The sequence below is a fragment of the Galendromus occidentalis genome, unplaced genomic scaffold (genome assembly GCF_000255335.2).
Source record: "Galendromus occidentalis unplaced genomic scaffold, Mocc_1.1 scf7180000077516, whole genome shotgun sequence".
NCBI lineage: Eukaryota > Metazoa > Arthropoda > Arachnida > Mesostigmata > Phytoseiidae > Galendromus > Galendromus occidentalis.
Genome location: NW_003805504.1, coordinates 402,380 through 425,648, shown reverse-complemented (window position 1 = coordinate 425,648; position 23,269 = coordinate 402,380). Strand labels below are relative to the sequence as shown.

General features: G+C 52.4%; 1 protein-coding gene across 1 annotated transcript; it reads left to right on the top strand.

The window, feature by feature from the left end:
- The first annotated feature begins 2,429 nt into the window (after window positions 1–2,429).
- Window positions 2,430–23,106, top strand: Tmem131 (Transmembrane protein 131). The gene is made up of 15 exons (XM_029112580.1): window positions 2,430–3,162; window positions 13,442–13,599; window positions 13,753–13,962; window positions 14,644–14,934; window positions 15,050–15,254; window positions 15,422–15,638; window positions 15,834–16,011; window positions 17,111–17,294; window positions 17,446–17,723; window positions 17,858–18,057; window positions 18,195–18,295; window positions 18,402–18,600; window positions 18,734–22,013; window positions 22,169–22,523; window positions 22,949–23,106. The coding sequence occupies exons 1-15, from the start codon at window positions 2,430–2,432 to the stop codon at window positions 23,104–23,106; spliced, it is 6,747 nt and encodes a 2,248-aa protein (XP_028968413.1).
- The last annotated feature ends 163 nt before the right edge of the window (window positions 23,107–23,269 follow it).

Sequence of the window (23,269 nt, the reverse complement as noted above, 5' to 3'; positions counted from 1 at the left end):
CGCGTTTCGCCCGTCCTCGATGGAGTTTTCGTCTGGCGCCTGTGGAACCGAATGCACGACTCTCGCGATCGTGGAGGGATTAAGAGTCGTGGAATCGCGGAGGATATTCGAGAGCGTACAACGAGGCGCTTCGACTTGGACATCCAGACCAGGCCGAGAGAACGCATCGCTGTCGAGCCGCGTTGGACTCCATCCCAAAGGGGCAAACAAGAAGGTCAGCCCGGGAAGTTCACTGACTGATTGAGCCGGAGGCGATGCCGACGTGGGGATAGAATCTATAGAAATCGCTCACGTGAACAACGATCGCACAAGTTCTGAGCAGTAGCCTAATTCCGAAGAGTTGCTCCTTGAGAGGACTTTCCAACGTCAATGACGAGTCTCTCGATCAGACCGATTCGAAGAATTGACAAGGAGCACTCAGAATCTTCAGTAGTCAGTGGGGAATGAAGATGGCCCAGTCCGAATCCGACCGATCACCCCGCACGAGACCCCATGATCATCCCATGGGGAGCCGAAATACACGAGCTTTTTCCGAACGCTCCATACATGGGAATGTTGACTAGTAATTGTGAGACCGGCGACTGGTCCGGGGCACAGATACGGGGATCGCTCAGTCGCACTTGAACTTCCAGCAAAGATCATCGATGTCCCTGTCTTCTCCTTCTTGTCGGAAAAATGCGCGTCGATTTTTCGTGATCATTCATCGACTAGAATCCGTCGACTGTGGAGTGGGGAAGCTTGTTGGGTTCATCGGTATCCGAAGCGTGCTCGCAATCGTACAGGCGGAATGATACAGTCCCTCGGTGAGCGCGTGTTTGCATGAGCCCCTTCGTCTCCTGAATAGAGCCTATCTAGGTGCGCGAACTATGCGCTGGTAGCGCTGACAATGGTGCGTGTCTGGGCTTGCAGTGTTGTGGCTCTTCGAGAAGATCGTCTGCTCGACGTTGCCTTTTCTAGAAACAGCCGGACTGCTGAAGGCTGCTGACGACTGGCAAAGACCGAGCAAGGCAGACAGCAGAGCTGCTGCAGCTCCAGCGCACTATTACCAACACCATCCAGCGAACCGTCGACACCATCCACCAACACTACTACTACTAGGACAACTACGGCGACGACAACAGCAACGACGACTGCTGCTGGATTTGGCTCTGACTGACTGCGGCTGCAATTACGGCCGCTCGTCGGTTCTGTTCGCTAAGTCGAGAGGTTTTTTTGGTGATTTTCGTCGGTCTGTCCACTGTTTATTCGTCTGGTCGGTCAGTCGTTCCTCTCTCGAAAGTTCCCATAGCCGTGCACTTCAGTAGGAGCCCAGAGCTCTCTCATCTTCCGCCGCTGATCGACTGCTCGACTGACGGAAAGACTGACTGACTGACCGACTGACTGACCGATCGAGCAAATATAAAGGTGGAGTGATATACCGAGCAACTGTGTCTCGACGTCCCAACAAAGAAATCCGAGAAATCCGGCGGTCCCAATGGCTCATCTGATCGGAGAGTGCGCAGCTCGACGGATCAAGTGATGGTTTTCTGTTTGAGTGGACTGATTTGGAATGATTGCAAGACTCGAGAGTGCGACACTTCGCATTCGTCGTTATCGCCACTTTTGCCGTCAAAACCAGAGTTTCGGTTAGACTTGAAACGTCGTACGATTGTACCGCGATCGGACGGCTGAACGGCACTTGGACCTGAGCTCATCCGAACCTCTTGGTACGATATCGAACGACGAGAGACCGACTCCAAGAAAACTTGCAACGGTGGCTGCTGCACGGGCAACAATAACAGTAACAGCGGGATCAGCGGCAGTCGCAGCTCGCAGCAACAGCTACCATAAAGGTTCGATCACAACTGTCTATAGCTATTCGCTGATTGCGGTGTGCTCATCGCATGAATCCGCTCGCGATGCCGAGTCGCTGACGAGTTCCCGACTCGAAAAACTCGGACCCCCTTCGAGGTGGTCATGGAGCGACGAAGCTCTCGGCTAACGACGAAACAACAGCACTACCGAAAATTCGAACGGCCAGAGAGAAATTCATCACAAACATTCGATTCGACGACGATAACAACAACAGCAACATTGAGAAGTGTGAGATCAACATCAACTCGACGAAGCCAACTTGGCCGAAGGTTTTGGCCGGTGCCACTCGACGTGGTGCTGATGGTGAAGAAACGGTTGTCATTCGTTCGAAATCAGCTCTGAATATTCCTCCTCGTCTCCCCATCGAACGGCTAGTGCTCGAGCTAGCTGTCCATCGGAGAATCCCTACAAAAATCACAGCGGTGGAGTTGTGCGTGCAAACGTGCGTGCATGCGTGCGCGTGCGTGATTGAGTGAGTGACTGCCTGCCTGAGGAGTGAGTGTGCGTGCCAGCGTGCGCGTGAGTGGGCAAGTGGGTGCGTGTCGCTCACTCGACCCGTCTCGATTACGAGCTCAATGTTGAGTGTGTTCTCTGTTCTCGCCGCTCTTCTGAGCTGCGGGGACCTGGTCCGTCAGTCGGGAATCGTCAGTTTGCCCCCGGATTCAGCACCGACTTCCACGAGTTCAACGGCGACGAGTTTGGCCGAAGTGATCGAAAACGAGAGCGACGCATCTTTCTGGTTCGGAGAACGGTGGCAATACACGCTGACCGTTCAGGTTGTGCAGATTTCGCAATGCGTGCTGACTTTCGACGGACCGGCGAGCTTCCACTGCAGCCCCGTGAACGGTACTCATGCGGAAGTCGTTTTCCACCCTGTCGACGTCGGCGATCTCTCCGCAAAACTCGTCCTGCCCGGGCGGGAGATTTTGCTCGAAGGCGTGGGTCTATCGAATCCCTTCCGTCCCCCAAAGCTGAGCTTCGAGCTACCTCGCGACGTAACGTTCGAACCGTGGGTGTATCTACACAATCCGCTGAGCACACCGGTGCGACTAAAAGAGGTGTATATGACGAACTCCATGTTCTCAGTACAAGTTCCACCGGGCACCAGTTGGACCATTCCGGCGCACACCACCAGGCCGGTGGCTCGTGTCAGTGTAGGTCTGGAGAGACGATTCGAAATTTCGTATCTTCGAGTGCGCAGTTTCAATGATGACCTGTCTCTGTATCTTCCTCTAAGACTCTCACCAGTCAACGCAGTGGAACCCACTCCGAGTGGTTTATTTTTCCCGGAGCAAAATCTAGATATCGGTGAGTACGAAAATACTTTCTACTTTCAATATTGATATTCGTTGGGATCAGCCTCAGCCTCTATTCCAGGATCTCTCTTCCGATGAGACTCGTCGGCTTGACGATTCTCGGAAAAGCCCCTCTCGCTTGTCCTGTGTATCGAATTATAGCTTTGCGGCGTAAATTACGCGGACGGTTCCGTATACGGTTAGAAATCGGATCGATAGGAAGTCGACCGACCAAACAAAACGTCGACCGTCACAGCGCTGGGCTTACAATCAGCGGCAAAAAGTATGAAGAAAAACAGAAACGTGGACATGGAGGCGCGCGATTTTCTGTCCTGACGTATCGGCATCCCGATGCTGTTCTTTCGTCGTTCGTCTCCGGATCTGGGAGGATTTTGGCGCGAATATTTCTCAGTCGGCGGCAGGCAACGGTTGTGCTTCTCTTCCGTTTCTTGTTTTCTCTCAGTGGAACATTTAGCTCACGATACGGTGATTGGTCGCTCGCGTTCGGTTTTCGGCGGCAACTGGGACGGACGGCTGCATTTTCCAGCCGCGGTCCTTCGAGCCGTGAAAGAATACGTCACCTCTTCGGGTGTATCGTCGGGGGAGGGGCAGAGGTTGGGGGAAAAGGGCTGATGAGGAGGAGAAAATCTTCACATGCCTTATCCCGATATGGAATTTATTCAAGCTCATAAAGGCTATTTGCTTGTTTGCTCCCCTATCTGGATAGTTCGCTTCTTCTTTTCCCCTTTCCGCCTCATGAGGTGCGAAGACGTGCTATCGATTCACCAATCGCGTTGTGAATCAACAGCTCGTGCCATATCTCTTGTCCTACCTTCCGTCGAACTCTTTTTTCCTCCTTCCACGCGGAACACAAAGCTCTTCCCGTTTCGACTTTCCTCGAAATCGATACCGTTGTCGTCAAACGGCACATGGTCAGTCGAGGGTTGGGTTCCTGTCGTGTCACTGACGATGCTGCGCTGGATGAGATTGCCTCCATAGACTGCAATGCCTGACATTCTCTGCGATCGTAGTTCACTCGGAAATATCTGGCTTCCTTCTTCTTGAATGTTCTCTGAGCAGTGTCAGCAATCATGGGAAGTATTCTGAGTTCACTGCAGGACGAAAATCAGCTGGCTGCAAAGCCAACTTAAGGCTCGTCGAGAATTAGCGACTTTTCGCCGCGACCTATCCCAGAAGAATTAGGAGCTATCTCGATCAAACCTATCCTAGCCATATAATTCAGTCTCGCCAATGGGGAGGAGGGATTGAGGGATCTTGACGAGCGAGAGTCGAAAATTCTCATTCTTCCACCGTAGAATCCGAGACCCTTGTCCACCTGAGCAAACGAACTGCGAAGATGAAATGTCAGCTGCGACGATTGCAGTTCAGAGAGTCCATCCATATATCGATGATGGATGGGGTGTGACTCGGGAGGAGAAAAACTGGATGAGCTCCGCAGAGACTGGACCCTCGACGCTCGGAGCTATCAGCGCCAGCGGAAGTGAATCAGAGAGATCGAGTAGGCATTCAATGGATTCACAGTCCTCGTTCAAACCCCTCCAATTGCATGAAAGCGGTTGAGGAAGCTCGAAAAGGTTCTTTCTTCGACCTTATCGTTGCGCCCTGCACTATCTCCAAACTGTCTGACCGACAATGACTATTAGTCTCTTCGGGTGCCTCGCTCTCCAGCTTGGCTTTCTGGTCGAATCCCAGTCCACGTGTATCAGGGTACGACTACGCCCGTACCGCGGGAAATCTCTCGGAACGCCCGATGTCCTGAGCCGATTCTCGGATGACTGAATCACAATTTCGATGTGACGCACTCATGAGTGACTTTGCCCCAGAAAGCAGAAAATAGCATCAGCGAGGCCTGTTTATTCAAATAAGCGAGTTATAGATAATTCTATATGAGAGCTCCTTTGATGGTGGAGTAGACGTACAGGAAGTTCCTCTTTTCTCCGCTGAGTCAAGCCCGTATGGCTTGTTTTCAATTCGGCGAGAGCGAGTGGGAATGTGCTGTGTTGTTTATGATAGACGGCGTTCCATATGTCATGTCTTGGCCGAGGGCTCCGCCGGAGGTTCTCCGTGGAGAGTCGTTCACCGTCAACGGCAACGGCGACGACGAAGACGACGATCGCGACCACGATCCCGCGTTGACGAACAATAACACGAGACAAAAGCTCAAGATCGTTTTGAATCAGTACGCTTCGAAACATTAGACGCGCTTTCTGAAGATTTCTCTCGAGTGACTAACGTTCTTCCGCTCGACTGATCCGCCGAAAAGGAGCTGTGCACGTTTCTTGCCACACTGGCCCACGGCGACGTGTTCGTCCGTCGGATTCGGTCAAAATTCACCGTATGCTCTGTGACTTCTCGGAAGTCCACCGTGCGATAGCCTGCGTATGTCGATAAGCAAATCTGGCAAAACGAGAAGCTTTCTGAAGCATTTCACGGTTTCGCCTCACCGAAGAGCGGTGGAAAATTCGGAAACGTCGAGATGCGAGATCGTTCATTCAGTTTCACCTCGCCTCGCGGAGAAACTCGACCCCCGAGAGCCCGCGCGCCTTTTGACGGAATCGCGTTTATGGGGATTCGCTCAAGCGGAATTCACGGTGCTTGGTCACGGGTCTAATTATTAGAACCCCCTCGCCTCAAGTTTTTTGATTATTCGCTTCTGGATTCTCCGCGAATTTTGTGCCACGGAGCTCCGTCTGATCGCGCGAGCAGCTATATCTGCCTTCGGATAGGTCCCTTTGATCTAGAATTCGTTGCCAGCTCCGGAGATACGCTAGCTCGTTATTCGATGTCTTTTGGAAGACGAGTCGATGCTGCATAATACGCTTGCATATTTGCTCTTGGGGCATCACGCGCAGGCTGTTCCCGGGCTAATATCTGCCGAGAAAGAGCCATCTCTTGATTTCCTTCGAGTCCTCGTGAGTCTCAGAGGAAATATTTCCCGGTTTGTTGACTCAGCATCAATCCGACACGGAAACGATCCCGCCGATGGAACTGATGCTTTTGCCGGCTATTACAGTCTGTATCGTTTGCGGATCAAGGAATGATACCTGATTACCATATGTTCGACAATAAATTATCCAAAGCACTCTTTTGCTTGCGTTATACTTTTCCTCGGTTCCGCATACGTCTTCTCGAGCAGGGATCGCTGGAACTTCGGAACCGCTCTTGGCTTCGATCGCGAAAGAATAGATACACACTACGAGAGGATCCGATAGTCATACCGGAGGTCGCGACCACCCGTCCGTTTTTCGATGGATTCTAAGTTTGGTGCGAATGATGATCTCCAGCCGTCAAATCATCTTCTACCCCTCTGTCTCCGCCTCTGATCAGGGAATCAATCAACGATGCAACTCTTCACAGAGACTCGAAGTCGACTGCTCCCATACACTGACTCACTCATCCGACAGCGGTCTGGCGCATGAGATAAGCATCTCGCTTATCCAGAGCAGTTTCTGGCCGAGGTGATTCCGCTGTCAGTGATCCCAGGTCGTCAGAAGCATCCGCATGTCAAGTCGTGACACTTAAAACCTCTCATATCGTGATGCAAATCATGAGTCTCATTGGGTATGAGATTTTTTTTAAATGGAGAACTGCATTAGATCGAACGTCCTACGCCCAAGAAACATCATATCTGCAGCTATGATTTCCGAGTTCAGGCCCTTCCCATTTCGGATAGGATGCCTGACAGCTTTGAATTGAGTTGTGATTTGACTTGGAGGAACGAAGTGCGACCTCCCCACGGAGTTTCCGCTTTTGCGCCTCATTAGCCCCTCAGGTTCGGAGCCTTTTGTGGAGCCTTCACCTCACGTTACGGTCCTCTCAGCTACCGATGAGCTGCATCGTTGAGGTTCTCGAGGCTCAGAACATGCGGGATACGGAAATCGAAACGAAGGCTCACGAATTGGTGTACCTAATTATTGATAGAATCTTCCGATGGTGTCGGGAAATTTATCGAGTTCTCCTAGATGCGCTATAGGTGCGCCTCCTCATTCCCTATGGACCCGCACTGTTGTGTCAGAGATCGTCCGAAGGATATCCTTGATACGGAGGATCGAATTCCTCTCAGCAGGACGGTCGACGGGATAAACAGCAATTTCGACTGGATCCCGGAGAGTCCCCGGTGAATCGGAATACGCGATTCTTAGTGGAGAGACGCAGCGCGGTGACCGTGGTGGCCGGGTCCAATTTCTCTTGTGAGCTTCGGATTCTTCGGTTTCTTCCTTCTCTAGATTTTTCTGTCCCCTCGCAGACGAGAAGACGGAACACGATGCTCTGCTCATGTGTCCATCTGTCTCTCACTCCGGTTGCGTCTGTTACACCCTTCCCCTCTCTCTCGAAATTCACCTTCCATGGCTCTGCCGCGGCGGCCGACTCTGGGAACATATCTGAACCTATGAAGCAGAACAGCCTTTCTCTGTAAGAGGCCTGCCGTTCCTGCCGCTAGAGGTGAAGCCATTGCTCGAAAGTCATCGGGTGTCCCTCACTTCCAAAGAGTCGTTAGCAGACGACAAAAACGGCACAGTCATATTTTCGACGCCGCGAAATAGGTTCTCGGGAGTTCCGCCGACGCAACGTCGCGTCGCTGCCGGCGTGCCAGTCGCGTGAAAGCGAGTGGAAGTCTATAGGCTCGCGCGCGAGCAACCGAACAGACCCAGCCCGCCAAGCGAGCGGACCCATGACAATATGATAAGTGCAGCTGTTGTTTGAAGGTCTCGTCCATCAAGCCAAGCACGGACATTTTTCGCTCGCGCTGGGCTCGGAATTCTCGCTCGAGAAAACGGTTCCGCAACACTTGATTTTTTTTTGAAAACAATAGCGATATCTATAAGGCGATGGTGCACTCAAATGTACCCATGAATTTCTATTAAAAAATTCCCAGGCTCCGTTGGTCGGAATAAATGTTGAGAGTTACAGATAAGGTTTTTCGGACTATTTACGGAATCATGCTCGTTCTTTCCGGCTTGGTGAATAGGACGACTCCGGAGACTCGATAGAAGGAAGGATTCACTGACGGCATCGGAGATTTGCGTGGATGGTCTTTCAGAAAATGTTCCACAAGACGTCGAAATCATTTGAGTTTTCGTCAGGCGGCTCGACAACCAGCTAGCGACAAATGTCTGCCCGCTCTTCTCATTATGATACCAATCGAGCGCCAACGTGAGCGACTGAAGGTCCCACGCGGTGGCGAACCTTGTTTCCTAAACAACTTCCTGAAACCTGGCAGAGCGGGTAGAAATGACAAATAGGATGAAACGAGGCTGTTGGGCTCCGCATCATTCGGGAGAGGATCGAGAAAAAAAACATCGGAGGCGAGACGGGTCACTGTGGAAGAATTGGCCAGGACTGAGCGAACTATCGAATGCGGTACCGGGAGAAACCAGCCGAACTATCGCAGAATCCGGGTAACTAGTCGAATTCAGCCGGTACTGGTCAAGTCGCTTTCTATTGTCGGTACAGTGGGTTGATCGGTAGGAGTGGGGAATGCCTCGCGAATTCTTTCTTCCAACTCTTGTTGAATCAGCGATCATGTCTAATCGGAAAATCCTCACAAAAGAGCGCGATCCCGCGATAAACGATCGGAAGGAGTAGATTCCATCCGAAGAGATAAATCGGATAATCCACTGTAAACAACTCGTGGTCGCCTGGATGATTCCTCCGGGTAATCCCCGGAGCTCCGCAGTTCCGTGTTGGCGGAAGTGTCGAACTCTACGACATTAGAAGCATAGCGAATTGAGACAAGCGAGCAGTGAATCAGGAGCGAAGTGTGAGAAACGAACCAAGCATGAGAGTTCGGAATGTTCTTTCGGAAAGACTCCCCTGGCCGCCGGCGATTACGAAGAGAGCTCGACGTTCAGTCGTTTCCCTGGAAGGGAGCGATAACAGTGATTCAAAAAAGCAAGGATGACGTTGGATACTCTTAATGCGCGCTAGCTGGTGACATGAGAGATGGCATTGGGGTTCCGTCATGAAAATCAAGCTGTGATAGACGGCGCAGCGACTCGATGGGTTCGCACGAGATTGACCACCTGACGTAGTATTATCGGCTGATTCGCCCGCCATGAACAAGCCGGCATTGGAGCGCGCGCCTGGGAAGCCGGGTGAATTCATGGTGAATATTTATGGCCGAGATACACGCGTCATAAACTCATTCTCCGCGATTAGCCCGTGAATCTTAGATTCCGTTCCTTCGGCATTTATGCATGCGTCAATTCTGCCCTCAGTGTTGTTCGTCGTCATCGGGGCCGCCATTGTCGCTGACACCGATCTTTGGGCAGGGAATCGAGAACGGCTTCGAATCCAATCAAAACATTGCAGCTATCGAAGGAGCAGCGCCTGCTCGATTGAGCTCGAAATTATTTTCTCGGAGAATGTTCTCACGGGAATTCCGGCCGCCCGACCCCTCTGTGGAACTCGACCGACGGGCGGACTCAGCAATTGTCGAATCTAATCTGTTCCGACCGCTACTGGTTCGCGGTCTCACACTCATGATGATGAATTTCAGTACGAAACAGCGAGGGCATGCTCGTGAGAATTTTTATCATGGGCTGGCGTCGGTGACAGCGGAGGCGAAAAAAACATCACAAAAATGACGGCGCACATCCGTCATAGCTTTCGCGACGATACCTCTCTCGAAGCGTTCCGTGTAATCGGAGACTCAAAACGGAAACGGGAAGTGCCACACGGGAGGAGCGGAGTAGCGGAGGCTCATTCACTTGATGGGGAGTCTGAATTTCTTAAGCTTTCGGGGCTCTCGCAGTTACCCCAACTGGTGAGTTCTTCACCGGCGGAAAAATGCCGCCTTCACCGCGTCGACATGCTGGAGCGCTTCGCTGACCATTCCTCCTTCGGAATGTTCGATTCGAGTTCGTCCGTGGCCGTTGACGTATCGCTTTTCGCTGTATTTTAAATGGCTCGGCGAACTTCTCGATCACTTCGAACACATTCGAACCGACGATCTCGAGCATTTTTCGGCCGAGGTGATCGGACTGCCGCGACATCGGAGTCCAATTTCTTGAACTCGGCTCCACTCTCGAGAGGTCTGGGATGTCGATGGTTCAATTGATCAACGGGGTCTCGTTTCACTGAGAATTCACCAGAGCTTCGCGCAGCTTCCGTCTCATTTTTCTCCCGGATCGGAAGTCGGTGTTCTCGGCATTGAGCGTCGTCGTTCCTGTCAAGCTAAAGCTCGACTCCGGGATAGGGGACGTTTTTTCCTCGTGAATGACGCATGGAAATTCCGAGAAGGCGCCCCATCTTTCACAGAATGACACGAATTGTTCGTCGTCCCAGGTAGATCGGCTCGGGAACTTGTGAATCTTCCGTTGAATTTATCGTAAACCGTTTGACAGAGTAGCGGAACTTGCATCAGGGAGATCTCCACCGATGATAACCGATTAGAGCTCTTGGACTTGTGTGTAATGGTCCTCCTCAAATGCCTGTTCGACGGTCATTAGCGAGAAGAGTGTTAGGTCTATTGTGTTGAATTTATTCAATTGACATGTGCTCTCGTTCTCGGGGCGAGTGAAGAAATTTCAAGCCGAGCATGTCGAGATGGCTCATCCTCCGCGGTGTAAGGAAGAGCGAGCGGTAGGTTCGCCGTCTCTTGGGGCAAAGTGCCTGCCCGGCCATCAACAAACAGACGAGTGAGTGAGTGAGTGAGGCGAGTTTTGTTAACCAAGAGAAACTAGGCGACTAAGTACCTACCATATGGAAAAGCTGCCGGGGCCATACGCCGGCCGCCGGGAGAATGACATCGCTAGCTTTCTCGTTCGCTATCGAGTTTACTCCCGGCGGCGGTAGCTCGCGGTGAGGCAAACCGGCGGCTCGCTTCGTATGCGGTTACCAGCGGGCCGACGATCGCGGCGCCGGCGGGTTGTAAAACAGGCAGCTCAGACCGGCCCAGTCAACTGAGCGAGCAAGGTCTTGTTCACGGCTGCCTAGCTCTGAGCGATCTTAAGATAAAAGACCTAATTGCCCGTTGGCCCTTGTTCACACTTCGCACTTCATATCTATCATTCACTTATTACAATGGAAGCGAGAAGTCCCTGAGGCTTCTACAGAAATGCGATCGAGACTTCCATTCGATTCGAGTTCTTTCAACTTCTGCCGCGATGAAGAATAAAGCGAAACAAAGCTTTCCATCCCGGGCAGCTTGGGATCCAACGTAGAAATTCCAGATTTCGACCGGTTTACGCAGAAATGATTAGAGTCCGGAATTCCGCCCGGATTCGCGACGGTCTTCCGATACGTTCTCTTCCCAGCGCAGCGCCGCACTATCCTCGGTGCGCGTCTCTCTGGAGGCGTCTCGTGTCTCCTCATGGAGACGACATTCGAACTAGGTGAGGCTCTGTAGGCAAGCGGTAGCAGGAGAAAGCTGTTCCCCGCCAGTGTGTCGCACCCCCCCTTGTGACTCGCGGAAGGATCGGATGCTCGATTTTCAGTGTCGATTTTGAGAAACAGAACTCGATGGAAACGGGGAGATCTCTCATGCACGTTGACGAGCATCGACTTTACAGTGGTCTAATCGGGTGGACGTTGAAGGGAAGGACGCTCTCTCAATGAGCCTCAAAGAGTTCCGGAACTTCATTCGGATGTGGACTGGCCCCTGCTCGCGTCAGGGGGGGTAAGCTTCCGTGTGTCGGTCTTCTGAGAAAGGAAAACCGCGGGTAGTTCCCTAGTTCCAAGGGAATCCTATGAGGTAATTCCAGGAAGGGAAACGATCGGTGAGGGTCTTCGTCATCGGCTCCCATCGGGATATCCCTCGAGGGGCGAACTCTGCGATAAATTCATGGCGGGGGTCCTTTCAAGAGCGGGGTCACACATTGACGGACGAAGACACGCGGGCGCCGTCCGTGCTCACACCGCACCATCTCCGATCGGAGACCCATCGAATGCGGTTTCAGTCAATGAGAGCTACTTGTCTCTGTGGTTGCCTTGTCGAAATACGTCGTCGTAAAGCGCTTTCGCGAAGCCTGAGTCTACCTTATCGACTTGTGGTCAAATTACAAGATAGACAAAACACGAATTACGCTCGGGTTCCCGTACTGCGGTGGCCGGCAGTGCGAAGCTCGAAACGATCAGCCAGAAGAGCCACGAGGAACAGCTGGACAAACGGATAGTATTTTCGGATGCGTAACCTTGCGATAAGATTATTCGTGTCTCTGAATAGTATGACGTGCTGCCGATGGATCAGCTGTAGATCCCGAGATCAGCTCATCAGCATTACGAAATCGGCCGCAGCTTTCGAATCACAGTGAGCGAATCAGCGAATCCCCGGGATCTCACAGAAGTGTATGAGGGAAGTTTCGTAATAAGAGCGTGTGGACTCATCGGGTCTCTTGCCGTCACGTGCGAGTTGTCTCGGACACCCGATTGCTTCCGAAACGCTCTTATCGAATCGGCAGCTTCCAGTGGCACGCTTCAGGAATATGCATCAAGTCCACTGCTTGACGAAAGCATGAGCTCCACCGGGCAACTCCTCCTCGTCTCCGTCCGGGTCTCTGTCCTATCCCAGTGGCTCGCGAATTTCGGTATCAATCGGAATCCATTGATGGAGCTCTGGAAGATGGCGGCATCTGAATCGTCTCTAATTATTGCTGTTGGACATCTGACAATGAGTCATATGATTTCTTCGATGTGGGATCTCAAGTTTGCCGTCCCTCGAGAGAGAGTCGCTGTCCTCGCGACTAGATGTGAGACCTCTATTTAGTACGAGATGGAGATCTCCTGGGTGCTTACAGGTGCCTGTCATCAGGTTTGGCAACAATGGCGCTAATAGAGTGAGCGGGGCGATCAGGTGACAGAACGGTCTTTGCCGGCCTCGATGAAAATCATGATACTGCCGAGGTCTGCCTGAGAGATACCGGCATCGACAGACATGTGAAACTCTTTGGAGCAAAGCAAAGAAAAATTCTATTTTAGTGAACCCTCACCATGATTTCACGACGTAACCTAATTTCATTTCGAATGCGGGGCCTGGATTGCGCGAAGCTTCCTGACTCGAACCGCCGGGATGGCAATGCCGCGTGGCCAATACGGAGGCCGCACTCTGACGAGTCGATGTGTCCTCCGGGGGCTTATCAAACGTCTTGTGCGAGGATAAACATTCTCCGGATGAAACATTCCGAGTCAATCGTTGTCATCGGAATGGGGGACTCGATCACCGGTTGTGTTGTGGGACAACATGACTCGTGTCGCCTCAGTTCAACTGCCTGAGCTTGAAACCTGCATGGAATGGGAGAAAGAAACTCTAAAGGAACATTTCCTCCTTTCAGGACCCGTTTTTGTAACGAGTGCACCTCAAACCGTTCCTTTGAACGTAGTCAACACATCTCCCAAATCTGTAGTTGTCCTCGGGTCAAGCGATAGCGATGGACTGCGGCTCGTGACCCCAGAGAAACCTGTGGGTGCTGGCAAAACCTGCACCGTCAAAGTAAGTAGTGAACCATTTTCATGAATAACCACAACAGAATAAATACCTAATGCTCTTCAAAGTTACTTTGAAGTGCCGCCCGAAAACTGATACGGAAAAAACGTGGTGTGGAGGTTGTACCACATTCTCTCTAATCGACTGATCATCCTCAAGGTCGCCCTCGAACCCGAACGTTTATCCAAGGGTAGCGGTAAACTGCTACTGAAGAGTGGAAAATTTAAACTCCAAGTGCCGTATACGATACAGCTCCTCAACGGGAGTCTTCAGGCGGCCAACTCTCTATTCTACATTGGCGCTAAAGGCAAGCGCGCATTTTCCGTCGAAGTCAAGAATCAAGTCAATTCAGGACTTCGCATCGATCGGGTGAGTCTCCCAAGAGTTCCTTCCCATATTCCAGTAAAAAGGAGGCTTCATCCCACCATGCTTCCTCCCAATCGATATTGGGTGATTATAATTCCGGGGCCAGCCGAATCGACAGTTTCTACTGTGAGAAAAAAAATCCTGAGTTTTTTAGCTCGGAGCTGGAAGAGCAGCTTAGGTACTCGAAGTCGGTCATGAGTCATGACGACTCGCAGGATGTTCGGTGGTTTCCGGAGAGAACATTTGTGGATCTTGGCTGAGTTTGACAGAACATATACATTTGCCCTATAAGAGCATAAAAATGGCTGAAGAATGTGTGATGAGCAGCTCCGGAGATCATCTCCTGAGAGTCTCTACGACCTGAGGCAGCGAACGGGAGACTTTCCGACCCGGACATCCGCTCGCCCAGATGTTCTCCGCATACACCTACTGGAGGATCGTTCCTCTCGATTTTCAAGATTCTTTGGTAGATTGAGGAACAATAAATGAATAATCTGTCACTGGGAGACGTTGCGGTGTGAGCCCATCGAAGTCGACAGACAGTAGATTCATCCGATCCGGGGAATCTACCTTGGGTTCTCAGATCTCTCAGTCAGATAGAACTCTGATCCCTATCGATGATGATTGGGCCAGAAGCAGAAGACACCGCCGATCAACGACTCAAAACAATTTTTTTTCTCCTAGATCCTAGTCGGATCCAAAGAGATCGATCCCCCCGCGACACGGGTCGTCGCGAAAAATGCCTCCGTGCAGATCGATTTCCCCGCACCTGCAAAGAACTCCAAGAGCTTCAACTCTACGATGCGAGTGCTCACCAACGTGACTGAGTTTGTTTACGACCTAGTATTCTATTCGGGGAAGCTCGACATGCTCTTTGAGAATAAGCCCGTGACGGACAGGGTGGATTTCGGAAACCTCGGCATCAAGCAGAGAAAGGAGTTCACGCTGGATTTCTATAATGCGAACCCGCTCCAGGTAAATTGCTCTCTCCTACCGATTATGCATCGGGCAGCCCCCTCCCGATTCCCGCCAGATCGGGCTCTTTGTGATGATCGGAGGGTTTCAACGGCGATCATTCCTTTAAATTCAGATACAGATGGATTTCGTTGCGTCGAATCTGAGCTCAGCGGTTTTCGCACTGCCATCACTTCCGCCATGGATACTCGTGCCATATGGGAGTCTTCAGGTCACGCTCACAGTCGGCTCGCCCACCGAGGGTCAGGTATGGGGTAATATCGTGGCCAAAACCGACCACGCAGTGCAGGTTTGGCTCTGCGGATTCCAAGCGAGCAAAGGTTAGTGGGGGTTTGCTTTTTCGCAAAGCGTCACTCTTTCGAAAGAGGAGCAAGAATAGGCGAGAGAAGATTAGGCTTCCGCGCATTTTTCCTCCCGTGGGAGGACTGGACGTTTCCCGCGATCTTCGGCGATGGGTCTCGTCTGCATAAAGGAACTTCCATTCCAGGGACAGTAACGGCGGCTGGGATGAGCAGTAGCCGTTTGATCTCAGTCGAGGGAGCGTTCCCGTTTAGAAGTTCGGCAGAACCTGTGTATCTTGAGAGCACCTTCGATGAACCCCTGGTGGTGACCAGGGCCCGCGTAAAAGATGAGAGATTCCACATGGTTTTAGTCGACAGCCCGGTTCTACACCCCGGGGCCAAGAGTTTACTGGGAACTCTCAAGTGAGTATAAGATTTATCTCATCCAGTGATGATTGATATGAATTTCATTCAGAGCTTTTTTCGACACGGCTTGGCGAGCCTCACACCGAAGTTGTCAAATTGTGACAATATGGCTCCTCGTTTGCCTTCTCGTGTTCCTCCCTCCGCCCCAGCATCACGCTGAAGCCGTCTCAAACTTCTGCATCCCTTCCGCAGATATCAACCTGTCTGTACGCAGTGTTACGTAGGACTCGGTGGTCCTCTGGAAAGTTCCACAACGAAAGATCTCTTTCTCTGGAGAGAAATGCAAGAGCGACTGAAGGAGGCCAAATCTGTGAATGCAACACTGGTCGTCGATACCCAACAGATGAGAGGATTTGTGATTCCCATAACGGTGAGAGGATTTTGCGCCGCAGGAGCGTTCATGTCTAATGAGCGGCGAAATGAAGGGTTGTGGCCGAAACTCTGACATGCAAGTACGGCTACCGCAATATCGGGCACGGAAGCGAAAGCTCACTCGGAGCTTCCGTCGCGGCACTTCTTTTCCAATCCCGAAGCGGAATTCAATGAGACGAATCGATTCGATCGATGCCGTGCATCCTTCCATTGAATCGCTTGAAGGTCTCCCATCGTTCCTTGAACAAAGAACGCGATGATCCACGGATGGCGAATGGCTGTGGAATAATCTTATAGGTACAAAAGGTCGTTGTTTTCTGTCTCTTCGATGTTCCATCGGAATGCTCGAACAACGAACGCAATCGATGCGCAATCGGGAATGTGCGTTCCGAAGGAATGCGGAAAATCTTCTACCCACTTCCGAAATGAAAATCCCCTAGTAGACAATCATCATAGGCCGTCCCTGGCCCGATGACGCTCCAACAGGAGGCGTGCACGTTGTGTACGAGCGTGCGAATGGTGTCTTGCTCGGCGTGGCGACCTGATATCGGCAGATCCACTTTGCTTACGAAAGCGAGAGCTCGCTAACCGGATCCGCCGCGTTCTTCTCCGCCGCCGAGTCGGAGCGAAGAGCTCGACGGAGCCTGAAAGGGAAGCTTATGAAACCACGAGCTCCGCGTAATTTGTTATTCCATCTCTGAGCGTCTTCTTGTTATTGATGATTCTGAACGAGAGCGGTGTTTCTGCTTTCGTTACGGTTGCCGCCGATTTCGAGACCATCTTTCATAAAGCGAATGAAGGTCGCAGATGTTGTCCGAGTAGCATTCAAGCGGGAACCCGTGAGCTTTACGAGTCTCTTTAGCATCTCTCCGAGGAGCGACCGAGAAGGGACACAAAGAGAGAGAGCGGCTCTCTGCGACATGAATGTGTTCCTAGTTCTCATTGCCGGGCAGATGACTGTGGAAGAAGTTCGGATGTACCGTCTGCCATAGATCCAGGTCCCGATACGCAGATCGCAGACCCGTCCCGCAGATCCAATGGAAATGTTTCGGTGGGACTCCTTCGGCTTACGAGCGGCCCTCTTCCTCTGCCTGCAGGTGTCTCATGTGTGGCCCAGAGTGACGGCGCGGGGCGCTGTGCGTTTCGACACGATACAACTGGGCAACGCATCGTACAACCCGGTCATAGTTGACAACCCGTCAGACCAGCCATTAATGGTCCAAGCGTACATCTCTACTATAGGAGGTCCCGAAATCAACGCAATTGTCGGCGCACAGCACTGTAAGTATTCATACTTAGAAGCTGCTCTCTTCGCTCTGTTCCAATGAATTTCCGGTGCCCGAAAATCGAAGCTTGAATTCGACTCGTTGCAGAGCAGCGTCAAACCTCGCACATGCAATTTCCGCGGACTGATGCATCTTACTTTTTTCAGCGATGAAACTGCCCTCGCACTTATCAACGGCGTTCAGCATCGAACGATCGGTACAATATAATTTGTTGATGATTCCTCCGAAATCGAAAAAACGGATAATGGTCCGGTTCGAACCGACAACCATTGGTAGCCACGTCGGAGTTCTTGTGGTGCGGAATAATCTGACTGCGGTCAGCTCAGTCATCCTCAAAGGAGAAGGTGGCATCGGAAAGCTCCTCCTCGCGGGCCAAGAGCCTGGTGGAACTATTGTGTTTGATATCAATGCTTCCTTGTTGAAGGCGAGTTATCTTTCTCCTCATAAGCGGCCGTGGGAAGCCATGTATTCCGACTATTCCCTACATGCACTTGGGTGCTTCTGACTCGGCAGGAGAGAATGACCTGGCTTTCCTCTGAATTGGTGATGCTGTTCCAGGACTGTCTCAGTCTGGGAGTTTACAGCACTCTGAAAAAATACCCCGTGGCGAAGAACGTCGGACATCTCCCGATCAGAATCCGGAAAGTGTTGATAAACAACCAACCTTGTGTCGGATATGGCTTCAGAGTTAGAGAGTGTGACGTCGATGATTCCGGATTCACAATAAAGCCAAATGCGTCACACCGCATCGAGATGAGGTTAGTCGACGGCTCGGAATTTCTTGCTCTGAGCTCGAAGCGCTCCCGAGCTCAAATCGGATTACTCAAATCGAATTGCTCTCGGACAAATTGAGACTAAGGTACCATCGTCAACATCGACCCTTATGAATTTCCAGCTTCACGCCGGATTTCACGGTTTCTCGTGTTGAGGTGACCTTGACGCTCGTTCTGGAAGAATCAACATTGGACTTCAATCTCGTTGTGACTCTACCGAAAAGTACGTTTAGGACGTTCAGGAGCTTGCCCTTCGTTCTCCTTGAAAATATGAAACTTCGAGGATTATTCGGCGTACTCACTAATCATGCTCTCTCGTGACCCGACAGGCTCTGTGTCAGCGTGCGCGAATCAACAAGTGCGACCCGTATGGGAAGGAATATTTTACGCGCTGTGTCTCGTGGGATCTCTTTTGATGGTTTCGTGTACCGTCGGTTTCGCCTTCCTCGAATCGAATCGGGTGCTCCAGGAAACGCTGTTCGAAGCTCGATCGAGGTACGAACGACGTGAAATGTCCCTGCTGGAAAGGTGAGCTCATCATCGCACTTTCTGGACCGATCGTCGGATCTCGGAGCTTGTGGATAATTTCCTCGATGAAGTTCCCGACTTCTCTGATCCCTCGGTGGATTCTTCCATTCTAATCGTTGGGTTCTCTTCGCAGAATGTTCCGAACGGTCACACATTTCATACCGCGCAGCTTTTACGATACCGATGAAGACGAGCACGTGGATCACACGACGTCGGTCGCGACACAGACCGTTATGGAAGAGACGGCAAACGAACGGAAAAACTCGGCGCACAAGGAAAACCGCGGACCGTCGAACGCTCGCAGGCGAGACAGCGGAACTAGCAGCGTGCCGAATGGATCAGCTGGACGACGAGATTTACGTAGACGGAAGATCAAAGACGTGTCCGCTGAAACGGTGACCGAGCGACACCAACAGGAAACGGTGTCGCAGAGCACCTATGTATCCCAGTCTGAACCTGCCGAAGTGGAAGAGAACGATTTAGATAAGGCATCTGAACCAGAGGAACGCGAAGGATCGAATACGTCTCTAACTTATGAAGTCGAAGCCACAATCACCAAAGAAACCGATGACGAAGATGAAGCGGAGGACGTCGGACAGGAAGTCGAAACGGCCTCCGAGGACAGCTCGGAGTGTTCCGCTGAGATTCCGTCAGCTGTCGTGGAAAAATCCAGAACCGAAGTCAAGAGCAAGAGCCAACGCAGAGCCGAGAAGAAGGAGCGTCAGAGAAGGTCTTGGCAAGACTCCCTTCGTACCTCGACGTCGGCCAATCAGAAAGAGTCCAGAGCCGCCAGCGATCCCTCCGCGCGGACTCCCCCGAGCGAAACGGTGGACAGTCACAAGAAATCAACGTACGCGGAGGTATTGGTTTCTCAGTTGGAAAAACAAGATCGCAACAAGAAGCCCGAAGCGCGACAATGTCCATCTCGATCGAAGAAACTGCAGAAGTCGGTGGCCCAACAAGAAACTGCAGTGACCGGTGATCGGACGGACAACAACAATCACATCGGCGACAGCACCAACGGTGGAGATGATGTCACCCCGACCGCCCCGAATAGGAGCCCCGACTCCAAGATTCCGTCGAATCTCCACGGGAGCGGTAAGAATCCGAGGAATAATACTTCTCCGAACTCCACCGCAAACGGCCATTGTGTGTCGGGTTCAGACGCCGGAGAGCTCTCGGCGAAATCTTCATCGAGCCCGTCCCCTACCTCGAACAACATCAAGTCCCAGCTCAACACCACACCGGAATCCAAAGCCCCGTCGCTTGGGAAATCGACAAACGTGGCGAGTTCGAGTGAAAGCGCTTCGAGCCCAGCTAGTGTTGTCGCCACTCCGGCCAGACGTGACCAAACAGTACAGAGCAAAGTCACGCCGAACGGCGCGTCCGGTTCGTCCCCAACATCGACCGCTACGTCGTCTTTCCCATCGGCTTTCCTTTGGCCAAGTTTCACAAACTCGAGTCCGAAGAGCTCTGATCGTGATCCGAACTCGTCGAACAGCCCGAATAGTGGTAATTCCAGCAGCGCTGTCCCCTTCCCGATGGCGTGGACGAAACCGATTTACAGTTTCTCGTCGGCCGTCATTTCGAACACCGCGAGTCGCGTCACCACGACCTTGGCTTCGGGCTTGAGTCCCAGCAGCAGATGTTCGGCAGACAAAGAGGTCCACGCTTTCCTTGGGACGACCGCGTCGACAAGGACCACGGGCAGCACGGTGAGCAGTACTCAGGCGTCGGACGTCGAGAGCGACGGAAACAGCCCCAAACCCGACGAGCAGCAAGAGTTCGAGGACGATGGGGTGGGTGAGGAGGAGGAAACGCTGAAGTTCGACGCCAACAAGCTCTACATCGAGGACGAGGACCCGACCTTCGGCGTCGTGGAGGACGGCAAGCGCCCACCGAAATCCCGGCGGTCGCTGCCGCTGTTCAGCAACTTACTCGGCAGCGACTTGATCGGCGAAGCCAGAGACGAGCTCACCGGGTCCAAAATCGAAAATTCCACGGCCAACAACGCCGAGACCAGTGACCTGAGTCGCAGCAACAGCAGTGCCGGGCACAGCAGCGTCAGTAATGTGAGCTGCCGAAGTATCGCGAGCAGCAGTCCGAGTAGCGATGTGGTCGTCGCAAACAGCGACCCGAGCAAATCGAGCATCAGCGGTTTCGGCGCTGGTGGGAATCTAGCAGCGAACGCGATCATCAGCTCGATGAAGAACAACAATGCGACGCTGAACAACATCGGGGGCGTGGACGGGAATAACGTGCCCACTGCCAACGCGGCCCAGGCCGCCTCGAATTTCGAAAACTCGACATACGCCGAGAACTCATTGTGTAACAGTATAAACAGCATCTTGAATAACTTGAACAGTGAGAACAACATGGATAGCATCAAGGATTTCGGTTCGAACACATTCATGACCAGCTCCTACCGACCCCAAAACGCTGCGTCGGTCAACCCGACCGACAGTAGGGCTTGCTGCGCTTTCAGTGGAGATCTGCGTCAAAATATACCGCAGCAACATCTACAACACCAACAGCAAGCGCGTTCGAGGGGTTCGGTGAACATCATCACCGATCTCAGCACTCCGCCGCCCGGAGGCAAATTCAATAAATCCGAAAGCAACAAAGGCCTCGCTGTGAAAAACAATCACAACAACAACATCAACAAGAACACCAATAGCGACAAGAACATGAAGCACTCGCAGCAACCCAACAAAATGGGCATCATCACCGACATCTGCGGCACTGGCCCCAGCTCTGCCGCGAGCAAGTTGGGTAATGCGGGCTTTCTGGGCGATCACGGCGGAGGCCCAGCGTCCGCGCAGGCCAACATCAGCTACTCCGCGGTGGTTTCTGGCGGAATCGGAACGAATGCGAACAACCACGACAGTTCGATGAACAGCAGGAGTAACTTCGGCCAGAACATCAACAGCAACAAAAATCTCAACAGCAAAAGCATCCAAAGCGTCAACGAGTCCAACAGGAGCAAGAGCCATATCGGAGCCGCGAGACGCGGCAACCCTCCGCCGGGTTTCGGCTTGAGCCCCTACGGCTCGAATCCATCGGCGCCCATTACGCAGACGGCTTCGGCTTCAATGAGCTACATGATGGGCTTCGGGAACATGAACGCCGACAGAAGTTTCGGTAGACTGCAGAGTATGCACGGTGCCGCAGCCTCGTCTTCGGCCTCATCGTCGACATCCACAACGACTTTGAGCTCCAAAACGTCAGGGATCGGAACCGACCAGAGCGAGGAGCAAGAGATGGCTCCGTTAATCAGGAGCATCATCGACTCGGTCATTCCTTCATCGGACAGGGACGACCGCGGCTCGATGCATTGGGCGCCTTCAAACCAAAGTAGTTCGTCCAACGCGAGCGGCAACGCCAGTCGGAGCAGCAGTTCGCCGGCTTGTCAAGTGAGTTTTGGGAAAAAAAATCTCTCGAGGGAATCGAAGCGGGGTCTTTTTTCCCCGTTCGATGCGTCCGTGCAAGTTCGACTTCAGCAAATTCTACCCAATACAGTTGCGGCGATGCGACGGCTCTGAGCTGACACACGGCTACTTACTTTTAGGTTTGGGGAGCAGAGAGCCCGTGGATGGGCAATTCCAGCTCGTCTGCCACTGTCGCTGCAGCGGCCCCACCGTCAACAGTGTACCCGGTATTCTTGCGTAGGACTCCCGATCGGGATCCTGAGCGCGAGAGACGTGAACGAGAGTTCGACCAACAACAGAGGAGGGCTTGGAATCAACAACAACCCTCCTCGCAGCAGCAGCACCTGCACCAGCATCCTTCAGCTGTGCAGCAGCAGCATCAACCGCGGCAACAGCAGGAGCAGCCGCAGCAGGTGCCTCAATCGCAGCATCTACATGCTTCCTCTCAGCTCAATCCACCGACAATGTCTCCAACGAACGACTACAGCTACACTGGTAAGTCAGGAAAAGTCCCTCCAAGAGATTTCGGAAATTCTTCGCACTTTACCGCTAGGCACTCTTTGAATGCGAATCAGTAAATCCGAATCAATGATGATTATATGGGCATTCGTATCCCCGACCGGGATTCGACATACGGTCAGCGGCGTATGCGGGTTTTTTCCTTGGGGGGGGGGAGGGGGGGCTAGATTGAACCTCGGGCGGGGCTAAGATTCCAAGATGGCAGCCCTTTCCTGTGCTTCACCATTGGGAAGAACAAATGTTGAGGGGGCTATAGCCCCCTCAAATATAGCGAAAAAAATACGCCACTGCATACGGTTGATCATGAATAAGGAAGGAAATACACATGTTCTGGGAATTCGGCTGATGCGATACCTGGTGAGGGCGCTGGGATTGATTGATTGATTCGCTCAAATTTCTAGGCACCGGCGTTTGGACGACGACCCAGCCCGGCTCCACGGAGCCTCCCGTGTTCCCGTCACCGATCGGTACGCCGTGGACACCTTTCCAAAGCCAAGCACTGTCCCTTCCAGCGTTGAGAGCGCTCGGTTTGAACCGGGGCATGAAGAAAAACCAATAGAAGCATTCAATGTGATCTCAACTGTCACCTTCTCAAGAGGTCGTCTCGCAACATCAACATTTGGAGCATCGTTGCTCGGAGAATCCTCACACCCTCGTCTTCCGGCGTCCGCCTACGGAGAAACACCCGGCAGCGCCCTCCATCCTTTGGGGGAAGATGCTTG